This window comes from Marmota monax, unplaced genomic scaffold (assembly GCF_021218885.2).
Source record: "Marmota monax isolate L192 unplaced genomic scaffold, Marmota_monax_Labrador192_F-V1.1 WCK01_AAM20220418_F8-fsc00008, whole genome shotgun sequence".
NCBI classification, from domain to species: domain Eukaryota; kingdom Metazoa; phylum Chordata; class Mammalia; order Rodentia; family Sciuridae; genus Marmota; species Marmota monax.
The window spans coordinates 26,640,831-26,652,162 of NW_026694432.1; the positions used below are offsets into that span (position 1 = coordinate 26,640,831).

General features: G+C 54.2%; 1 protein-coding gene across 3 annotated transcripts in view; it reads left to right on the forward strand.

Annotated features, from left to right (window-relative positions):
• The window catches only part of Aldh4a1 (aldehyde dehydrogenase 4 family member A1), a 29,682-nt gene extending 18,390 nt beyond the window's left edge, over positions 1-11,292 (forward strand). For all 3 annotated transcript variants that reach the window (XM_046468850.2, XM_058571113.1, XM_058571114.1), the window contains 6 exons: positions 303-499; positions 641-688; positions 1,371-1,523; positions 1,924-2,045; positions 2,723-2,841; positions 10,115-11,292. In XM_046468850.2, the coding sequence (XP_046324806.1) occupies positions 303-499; positions 641-688; positions 1,371-1,523; positions 1,924-2,045; positions 2,723-2,841; positions 10,115-10,227 (752 nt within the window). In that variant the 3' untranslated portion in view covers positions 10,228-11,292. The remainder of the gene's footprint in view (positions 1-302; positions 500-640; positions 689-1,370; positions 1,524-1,923; positions 2,046-2,722; positions 2,842-10,114) is intronic.
• The last annotated feature ends 40 nt before the right edge of the window (positions 11,293-11,332 follow it).

Here is an 11,332-nt window from a genome sequence, read left to right on the forward strand (position 1 = left end):
TTTGACCTTGGTCTTGTCTCTGCCCCTGCGTGGGACAGTCCCCGTTCCTTAGCTGCGTGAGTCGGAGCTGTTGACCTCGGATGCCCTTCACCCTCCTGGGCCTCCGTTTTCTCCTCTGTGGTGCAGGAGAAGGGCCTGGCCGTGGCTCCCGGGGGGCCGTGGCTCCTGGGGTGCCATGTGTGGCTCCAGCCCTGCCCCCTCCCATGGCCACAAGGCCTGTGGACAGGCGTGGGCGGTGGCTGGGCTGCTGGGGAGCCGGGGGGCTGGGGAGCCCCTGTCATTTCCCCACCCGGCTCCCACAGAGTGCGGCGGGAAGAACTTCCACTTCGTGCACCGCTCGGCCGATGTGGACAGCGTGGTGAGCGGGACCCTGCGCTCGGCCTTCGAGTATGGCGGCCAGAAGTGCTCCGCCTGCTCCCGCCTCTACGTGCCCAGCTCCCTGTGGCCGCAGATCAAAGGGCGGCTGCTGGAGGAGCACAGCAGGATCAAAGTGGGCAACGTGAGTGGCGCCGCCCCCCACCGCGGCCCAGCGGGTGATGATGGGATTGGCAGCGCTCTCGGAGGGGGGCCCGGGGAGGGGCTCCTTCCTCCCAGGCCTGCAGGGCCTCATCTCTCCTGGGTCTCCCTCCTTTGCCTCCAGCCTGCAGAGGACTTTGGAACCTTCTTCTCCGCAGTGATTGATGCCAAGGTAAGGGGCAGGAAGCAGGCCAGGCCTGGGGGCTGAGCCCTGGACTGGCAGAGGGAAGGAGCCGGGGACCCAGCCCCACTGCTCCGAGCTGCCTGGTAGCCACACAGTCCCTCCCTGGCCTTGGAAGGAGCAGAGTCATCAGTGACCCTGGAGCCAGGTTCAGAAAGCCCCTCAAAATTGTGTATCTGTGTGTATGCACGTTCACACGCACGCACAGGCAGCGCATGCACACTCACATGCACACACAGAGGCAGCGCATGCACACTCACATGCACACACAGGCAGGCCTTCTCGTGTGCATGGGCACGCCCAGGTGCAAATGTGCGCACGTACACGCGTGTCCATGAAAGCACATCTCTGTAGAGCAAGGACCCTGTAGATCTCTGCAGCCCTGTGTGGGTCCACAGAATGTACCCAGCACGTAGGACAAACACCCACGTGACAGATCCGTGCGCATGCACAGCCTTGAAGCCACCCGTGTGTCTCTGTTTCTGCCCGTGCATGCGTGTCTACACCACACCCGCAGCTCTGCCACGGACACACACACCCCCACGAACACACACACACCTGCTCCCAGTGTCCCCCACCTCACCCTCTGTCCATGACTCGTTTCCTTGGGTGTGAGTGGGGGCTGCTGCTAGATGACCTCCCAGCCACCCTGACCCGCCCCCCCTCCACCCAGTCCTTCAGCCGAATCAGGAAGTGGCTGGAGCATGCGCGCTCCTCGCCCAGCCTGACCATCCTGGCCGGGGGCAAGTGCGACGACTCCGTGGGCTACTTCGTGGAGCCCTGCATTGTGGAGAGCAAGGACCCCCAGGAGCCTATCATGAAGGAGGTGACTGGGGCGGCATCCTGGGCCCAGACAGGCTCCTCAAGGTCTAGACATTTGCCCGGGACAGCAGGGCTGGCAGCTGCCGGCTCTTCCCCAGCCCCTCGGCGGCAGAGGGGACTGTGAAAGGGAGTGGTGTCCCCAGACACGTCCAGCACCCACTCTTCCTGGGAGCTCCCCATTTCCGAGGGCCTAACTGTTGCTCCCAGGTGTGGCTGTGGCAGGGCGCCGGATTGGAGTGTGTGGATGGGGCGGGAAGCTGGCCTCAACTGCTGTCCTGGAGGGACCCTGGGGAAGCAGCATCTGGCCCTTTTTGTGGGGGTCGAGGTGTGGCCTCAGGCGGGGACTGGGAAGCGGGAGGCAGACCTGGGAGCCCAGGAGGGCCTGACCTGGGCCTCCCTCCCAGGAGATCTTCGGGCCTGTGCTGACGGTGTACGTCTACCCTGAGGACAAGTACCGGGAGACCCTGCAGCTGGTGGACAGCACCACCAGCTACAGCCTCACGGGGGCAGTGTTCGCCCAGGATAAGTGAGTGGCCTGCCCTGTCCCGCCTCCTGGGCTGGTGCTGGTACCAAAGCCGCCCTGCTTTCTCCCAGAGTCTGCCCCTGGCCCCGACAGGCAGGCAGGTGGCCCTCATAGCCGCAGGGCTCTTTGTCCAGATCCAGACCCCGCCAGGACTGCTGAGTTGATCTCTAGGGGCCTGGTTGGGGCAGCTTTTGACAGACAGGGATCTGGCGGTGGCCACTGAGCCCTGTGACTGCCCTGTGGCCTAGCAGAGGAGGAACAGGGACTGCCTCACCGCGGTCCCTGATGTCCGTCTTGAGGCTCTGTGTGTCCCTGCCCGTGGAGCTGATCCACCGTGTCTGTCTCTGAGAGTGGAGGTGGGATTGGAGTGAGAGGGCTGCTGGGGTCTGGGAGTCCCCTGCTCCTGGAGACGGGAAACTGGGCTGGACAGGTCCCTTCCTCAGGTGCTTCTGACCCTTCATGTGACCCTATAGGGAGTGTGCTAATCCCCTTCCCAGAGGCTCAGGGACCCACTGCCTGGCTCTAGCCACTTACCCCTAGCAGCCAGCAGTGCCACTTGTCCATGTGTGGCCTCGTGCTTAACTGGAAAGCCCGGGTGGGCTGGGCAGGGACATGGGGTTGGACCTGGGGCCGGCAGGGCACCTGGGCAGGTGCTCTCCTCCCTGTGCCTTGTCTCTCAGGGACGTTATCCAGGAGGCCACAAAGATGCTGAGGAATGCTGCTGGTAACTTCTACATCAATGACAAGTCCACTGGCTCCGTGGTGGGCCAGCAGCCCTTCGGGGGGGCCCGCGCCTCTGGTGAGTGGGTCCCTCTTCCAGAGCGGAGCCGAGCTCCTGGCCAGAGACTCTAGCTCCTTCCTCTCAAGGGTTTAGGAGACATAGGAATGGCACGGGGTGCTAGGGCTTCCTGTGGGCCGGGTGGAGGTGCCCGTTCCGTCCTCCCAGTGCCCCATGAGCCAGGCCTTCCTGCTTCCCATTCTACGGAGGAGGAGATGAGGTGTGAGGAGGTTGAGATTCTAGCTGCAGCCCCTGCATTTCCGACCAAGAGGCCAGGATCGCTAAGTGCAAAGCCCTCTACGTCACAATGGGGAAACTGAGGCCAAAGGTTACTGCCCCCTAGTGGCAGAGCCAGGGATGAATCCAGGTGTGGGCAGGCACACCTGGGCGTCCTGCAGCTTACCTCGGCCCCGAAGCTGATGCCCAAGGTCAGCACAGACCCTGCAGTTCCCTGGCCAATCTCGAGTGCTCCCACATCAGACGGCAGTCACAGGTGGCAGGTCCCTGGGTCACCCACGCTTCTGTCCTACTGGCTGTAGAGCAGCCTCCTCCTCAGGTTCTGTATGGTTTGCTATAACTTTTCACAGGAAAGGTCACTTACTGTTAGTGGTTTATTCCCAAGGGCGTATATGTGTGTGTATGTGTATACTTATATATTTTTACACTTTGAACTTCTTCTCTTTTTAAATTTATTTTTAAACTGATACATAAAGACATAAAAGTTGAACGGTATTAGTGGGGTGCCAGTGATCAGCGGGCTCCACGTGACGTCTCGGTACACGTGCACGTTATGTAATGTTCAAATGGGGTTAAGCATATCTATCTCCTCAAGCATTTTTCTTTGTTGTGGAGACGGTCAAAACCCTCCTAGCTTTGTGTGATGGATGGCGTGTGACTGCTGCCTCCCATCAGCCAGCAGCAGCCCCCCAGAGCTGCCCGTCCTGTTCAGCCCCCGCCCTCCCTCTCCCACTCCCCCAGGCTCTGGTCCCCAATTCTGCTCGCAGTGTCTATGAGATCAACTTTTTAGATTCCTCATGAGACAGAGCCCGTGATGCATGTCTTTCTGTGCCTGGCAGATTTCACTGAACACAGTGTTCTCCAGTGACATCCATGTTGTCGCAAAACATAGGTCATTGGTGTGTGTGTGTGTGTGTTACTGGGAATCGAACCCAGGGGTATTTAACTACAGAGCCACATCTCCAGCCCTTTTTATCATCATTATTCTTTTATTTTTGAAACAGGGTCTCACTGAGTTGCTCAGGGCCTTGCTAAGTTACGGAGGCTGGCTTTGAACTGGTGATCCTCCTGCCTCAGCCTCCTGAGCTGCTGGATCACAGGTGCCCCAGTTAGAGTTTCTCTCTTTATGGCTGCATAGTACCCCGTGGTCCGTAGTCGATGGACACTGGACACTGAGGCTCCTTCTGTTTCTTGGCTGTTGTGGACAGCTTTGGGGAACACAGGGTGCGGGTGTCGCTTCAGTAGATGGATTTCATTTCCTGAAGGGAAACGAGGCGGGCTTGCGGGTCATATGGTGGTTCTGTTTTCAGTTTTTGAGGCGCCTCGGACGGTTTTCCACAGACCTGAGCTCACTCAGGTCCCTGCCAACAGTGCCTTGGGTCCCTCCGCCACCTCTGTGCCGGCGTGTCATCATTTGTGCTTTTGAGAACCGCCGTTCTTCCTGGAGTGAGGCCGCGTGACGTGGTGGCTTGGTTTGCTGTTCCTTGGTGATTAGTGTCACCAGGCATTTTTTCACGTACCTTTGGCCTCTCGTCTGCCCTCTTTTGAGCGATGTCCGTTTAGGTCAACTGCCCACTTCTAATCGGGTTTTTTTGCAGTTGAGTCTGTGAGCTCCTCGTGCGCTGCACGCTCAGCCCTGACCGTGTGTCGTGTGCAGTCCCCGCCCCCGTCCTGCCCCCTCTTTCCCGTGCTGGTCCCTCTTGCTGGGCAGAAGCTTTTTAGCCATCCCGCTGGACTGGTTTTACTTTTCTTTCCTGTGCTTTTGGGATCTCGTTTAAAAAAAAAAAATCCTTGTCCATCCCAGTGTCCGAGAGCATCTCCCTTCCCCCAGCAGTTTCACGTTTGGGGTCTTAAAGTTAAGTCCTTAATCCATTTAGAGGGATCTCTTAGCTGGAGATGGGGTCTGGTTTGATTCTCTACTCGTGGCTGCCCGGCTCTCCCAGCACCCTTCAGTGAAGCCTGTCTTTCCCAGTGTGAGTCCTCAGGGCCTTCGTCAAAGCTCAGTTGACGGTGGGTGTGGCTGGACTTGAGGTTCCCTGCTCTGACCCATCGGTCTGTGTGTCTGTTTCTAAGCCAACACCAGGCTGTTTGGATGTCTGCGGCTTTGCAGTCTGTTTTGAAGTCAGGTAGCGTGGTGCCTCCTGCTTCACTGTCGTTATTACTTTGCTCAAGATTACATTGGCTGTTCGGGGCTTTTTGTGATTCCAGGCAAAGTTTAGGATCGTTCTTTCTTAAGGGTGCTGTGAAGAACTTATTGTGTGGCATCTGTAGATGGCTTCCGGCAGTGGAACAATTATGATCCTCCAATCCGTGAACACGGATGTGTTCCCTTCCTTGGGTGCCCTCTTCAATTTTTTCTACTAACATCTTATAGTTTTCATTGTGGAGACCTTTCATATCTTTAGTTAATTTATTCGTAGGTATTTAAATTTTTTGTAGCTATTGTAAATGGGACCGCTTTCTTGTTCTACTTCAGATAATCTGCTCTTGGCGAATGGCAATGCTACTAGTTTTTTTTTATTGTTGATTTCATATCCTGCAATTTTGTCATTGATTAGTTCTAATAGTTTTTTGGTGGAGTCTTTGGGATTTCTCCGTATGTTCTCTGTCTGCAGACGGTGACAGTTGACTAGCTCTGTGCTGCTTTGGGTGCCCTGTATTCCTCCCCCTTAGCCATGTTGAATGAAGGTGCTGAACACGGGCGTCCTTGTCTTGTTCCAGATGCGGGAGAACGCCTTCAGCTTGATTTATTATGGATCGTCTTTATTATGTCGAGCTCTGTTCCTAATTTGTTCAGCACGAAGAGAAGTTAAATTCCATCATGTGTCTTTTCTGCATCTTCTGAGACGATCATGTGGTTCCACCTTCATTCTGCTGACAGGGCGTAGCGTACTCCTAGATGGGTGTCTTGAGCCATTCTTGCATCCGTGGGATGAACCTCACTTGATCATGGTGAATAATCTTTTAAATGTACTGTGGGTTCAGTTTGCTGGATTTTACTGAGGATTTTGCATCTGTGTTCCTCGAGGATAGTGGCTTGTAGTTTTCTTCTCATGTTCTGGTCTGGCTTGGACCTCAGGGTAATGTCGGTCTAAGAATGTATTCAGAGATTTCCCTGCTCTTCGATTTCTGGGAGTAATTTAAGAAGCGTTGGTGCTAGTTCTTACTTAAGCGTTGGGTAGACTCTGCAGTGGAGCTGCCTGGCCCTGGGTTTTCTTGGGAAGTGGGAGACGTTCATCACTGACTCAGTCTCATTGCTTGTTATTTCTTCGTGATGCCATCTTGGTCAGGTTGGAGGTGTGGCTTGGTGGCAGAGCACTCGCCTGGCACCCGTGAGGCCCTGATTCCATCTGCAAAACCTCAACAAAACAAAACATACAGTCTGGGTAAGGCATGTGTACGTCCAGGATTTGCTTCTCCTGGGTCCTCAGTGTTTTTGACATAGAGTTGTCCATGACGCTCTTTAGTGATCCTGGCGTCATCACGGAAGGTCTGTGGGGTCCGTTGTAATGTCTCCCTTTTCCTGTCTGGTCTTGTCTGAATCTCTCTCCTTTCCTGGTCTAGCTAAGGGTTTGTCCATCCTCCCTCCTTCCTTCCTTCTTTTCTTCAATCTCTCTCTTTCTTCCATTTTTTAAAAAATCTCTGTTTAATTATTTCTCCTCTAATCTTTATTCTTCTTTCCTTCTACTGATTCTGGGTTTGGTTCTCTTTTTTCAAGTTGAGATGTAGTGGTAGATTTTTTAAAAAATATTTATTTTTTTAGTTTTTTTTTTTAGTGGACACAATATCTTTATTTTATTTTTATGTGGAGCTAAGGATCAAACCCCGTGCCTCATGATGCCAGGTGAGTGCTCTGCCACGGAGCCCCGCCCAGCCCAGGGGTAGATTGTTGGTGTGTACCTTTCTACTTCTCTAAACGTAGGTGCTGATTGCTATGAACTCCCCTCTTAGCACAGCTTTTGCCGTATCCCTCAGGTTTTGGTGTTTTGCTTCCATTTTCATTTGTTTCAAGAGATTCTTAAATTTCCTTCTTGATTTCTTCCTGACCCATTGGTTATTGAAGAGTAAGGTATTCGATCTCCATGTACTCACAGGGGTTTTCTCATTTTGATTTCCAGTTTTATTGCATTGTAGTTGGAAAATAGATACTTGATCCAGTTTTATTTTTAATGATTTCTTGTGGGCTGGGTGTGGATCAGTGGTGGAGTGCATGCTTGGCGTGCGCAAGACCCTGGGATTGATCACTAGCACCACAAAAATAAATTTTGGAGTGGGGTGTGTGTGTGTGAAACTAGTTTTGTGGTCTGTCATGTGATGTGTCCTAGAGAACGTTGCTGTGCTGATGAGAAGGGTCTGTGCTCTGTAGTTGGGTGGAATGTTCTGTGGCTGTCATTTGGTCTAGGATGCAATTTAATTCTGTTTCTTGTCTATTTTCTGTCTGGTTGATCTATCCATTGCTGAAAGTGGGGTGTCGAATGAAGTCCTCTACTGGTATCGTACTGGAGGGTGTCTCTTTCATTGGGTCTGTTAACATTTGCTTTCTATGTTTGGGTGCTGTAATATTGGTTGCATATTTATTCAGAGTTATTTCCTCTTACTGACCTTTATCATTATGTAATGGCCTTTCTTGTCTCTTTTTACTAATTTTTTAAAAAATATATTTTTTAGTTATACATGGGCACAATATCTTTATTTTGTTTATTTATTTTTATGTGATGCTGAGGATCGAACCCAGTGTCTCACATATGCAAGGCAAGCGCTCTGTCACTGAGCCACAACCCCAGCCCTCTTTTTACTACTTTAGTTTAAAATCTGTGTCATCTAAGTTTGGCTATTTCAGCTTCTTTGGATTCTGTCTGCAGGGGTGCCTCCTTCCATCCTGTCTCTTTCAGGCTTGTGTGTCCTCAGGGGCCAAGTGAGTTTCTTATGAGCAACATGTGGGTGGGTTTAAATTTTTTTTTTGAATTTTTTGTAGTTGTAGATGGACAGAATGCCTTTATTTCATTTGTTTATTTTTATGCGGTGCTAAAGACCGAACCCAGTGCCTCATTTGTGCTAGACAATTCGATCTGCTACTGAGCCACACCCCAGCCGTTATTTATTTATTTGTTTATTTGGGAATCTATTCAGTCACTCTTTGCCTTTGAATTAGAGAATTTAATCCACTCACATTTAAGGTCATCATCAATAGGTGAGGTCCTGCTGTAGTTGTATCGTAGTTTCTTTCTCATTCTCGCACCGGCTTCCCTTGTGATCACGTGACTCTCTCTAGCGGTGTGTGTTGATTCCTCGGTGTTTATTTCTGGTGACTACTACACCTTTTTTTGCTTTGGGATTCCTGTGAGCCTTTAAAACTATCTTTTGATTATAACAACGATTCTGAAAGGACAGTAAGTTAATATGATCATAAGAATAAGAGAGAGGATATCATGATGAACCCTCTGGGGCTGGGGACGTAGCACAGTGGTCGAGCGCCTGCCTAGCACGTGTGGGGCCGGGGGTTTCATCCCCAGCAAGGAAACAACCCTCCAGTCAACCGCTGCGACCCCGAAACTCTGCCTGATGTCCTGTTGTACCTGTTTGTATTGCTTATCTCTCAACTTATTAACGTAGTTATCATTGTTTTTGAATCGTCCTTTTTTTTTTTGGTTTTACTCTTAGAAACCCTGCAAATGGTTTCTGCCCTGTGTTTACAATACTAGAGCGTTCTGAATATGTCCGCGTACTCTTACCAGTTTTATATTTTCCAGTGTTTTCTTATTAACATCTTTTTTTTGGGGGGGGCACTGGGGATTGAGCCCAGGGTACTTAACCCCTGAGCCCCATTCCCAGCCCTTTATTTTTTATTTTGAGACAGGGCCTTGCCAAGTTGCCGAGGCTGGCCTTGAATCTGCGATCCTTCGGCCTCGGCCTCCCATGTCCCTGGGATTACAGGCGCGTGCCACTGTGCCCAGTTTAACATGAGAACCTCGTGCCAGTCCCCAGGCCTGAAAGGGATTAGGCCCCTGTGTGAATCGTTCCTTTTCTCTTGCTGCCTTAAGAAGCTTTTCTTTAACTTTCACCTTTGAGAACTGAATTATCCGATGTCTTGGCTGAGTTAACCCTGGTGACCTTTGGCCTTTCTGTACCTGGATCCCTCTAGGTTTGGGATGTGTTCTGTTACTGTGTCTTTGAAGGTGCTTTCTGCCCTCTGGTATTCCTAAGTGCTTCTCGGACCCCTAAGAAGGAGGTGACAAAGAACATGTTATCAGGGTTTTATTTTTTTGCCGGGAACTGAGCCCAGCACCTGGCACCTGCTAGGTAAGCACTCTACCGCTAAGCCACGACCCCAGACCTCACAGAGTCTACTTAATTTTCTAATTTATTTTTGGTACCAGGGATGGAACCCGAGGTACTGGGTACATCCCTCGTCCTTTTTATTTTTTATTTTAAGGCAGGGTCTCCCTAAGTTGCTTAGGGCCTTGCTAAATGGCTGAGGCTGGCCTCGAACTTGCCATCCTCTTGCCTCAGCCATCAAGCGGCTGGGATTGCAGGTGTGCAGCACCGCACCTGGCACAGGGTCTGTTTTAAAGGGTTCAGGTGAACAGCCGTATGAAAGGGCAAAGGCCAGAAGGTTCCCAAGTCATGGCGTCCGTATGCACCCTCCCTTCGGGAGGATGGGCTTGTCCATGGGAACACTCGAACCCGGGTCTGTGGGGGCTCCGTTTCGTAGTCTGGCCATGAGAGCCGCAGTCAGCCTCGTCTCCACCCAGTGACCAGGGGCTGAAGGTCCAGCCTCCGACACGTGGGTGGCTTCCTGGGCGGCTGCTCCCGGCGTGAGGGCCAGAGGCACATTCCCTCCTGTCTGCGACACACCAGGTGTCCGGCCCCGTCAGTGCCCCCTCAGCGCTCCCTGCCGCCTGCCCATCAGCCCCCGCCTCCCATGCACATGGCCAGGTGCGCTCTGGGCCTTGGCTGCTGGGAGCGCCCTCCCCCGCCACCGCTGCCCACGCTGGTGCCCGCCCTGGCTCCTCTGCCTTCGTCTTTTCTGAGAAAACCAGAACCGTCTTCTCCACAGGAACCAACGACAAGCCGGGGGGTCCCCACTACATCCTGCGCTGGACGTCGCCCCAGGTCATCAAGGAGACGCACGCGCCCCTGGGGGACTGGCGCTACTCATATATGCAGTGACCCCCGAGCCTCCCCATCGCCCGTGTCCACCCAGACCCCTGGCCAGCTCCCGCGGACAGCTCCCCTCTACAGCCACGCTGGACGCCCTCCTGGTCACTGGTGTCGGGTGCCTGGGGAGGAACAGGACACTGTCCCCTCTCCTGTCGGCCCTCCTGGAAGTCGCATTTGGCAGGAATGACCCTGGTGTCCGGCAGGTTCTCTGTCTGCCCCCCTCCCGCACTGGGCCCGAGGGCTCAGGGACATGGGGGACAGAGGGAGCAGCTCTTGGGACCCTGTGGGGAAAGGCGGCAGCTCGGGGCCCCAGGGAGCCTCACTGCTCGCCGGCTCCCCCTGCAGGTGTCCCAGGGGAGGTGTGGCTCGGACGGCGCCTCTGACCTTGCCCTCCGTGGCCTGGGCCTCTCACCTTCCTGGCTGTGTCCAGACCCACCTGAGCCAGGGCCCTGCGCCCAGCCAGACGCCTTCCACGCCGTGCCTTCCTCCAGGCCGTGCTGGCCTAGGCCCGCCGCTCCTGGCCACCTGCCGCCGCCGTGGGGGAAGGGACGGTCCTGTGTGGGCTGATTCCACAACACCCTGTGGGGGCCTCTGTTCTTGGGCTCCTTAGCCCTGCAGTCCCGCCCATAGAGACGTCCACTTCAGGGCTGTCTCCGGCCAGGAGTCCCCTGCAGAGCCCATTCTGCCCGGGCACATGCTGATGCCCCTGTGGACCCTCTCCTTAGTGTGAGTGGCCTGGGGCTCGCCCCTCAGTGCCCGGTCGTGGGGGCAGCCAGTCGATAGCCAGGGTGACTCCTCCAGGCTGGGTGCTGGTGCTCAGGAGGAGCCACTTTCCCGTCCCAGGGCATGCTGGGACCCTGGTGTGGCTGTTCCTAAGTGACCTGATTGACCCCGTGGCCCCCAGCCCAGGTGGACACCCCTGCCGCCTGGGCGTGGGCTCTGTGTCCCTCAGAATCTGTCTGTCTCCCATGTGGGTGGGGGGTTGTGGGAGCAGCTGGCGGAGTCCTGGTTCTACACTGTGAGGTGGGGGCGGGGTGCACCGTGCCACCCAATAAAATGCCTGTCACCTAGTCAGAGCCTGGTCTTTGTGGGGATGGCGAGGGCCGGGGACCTT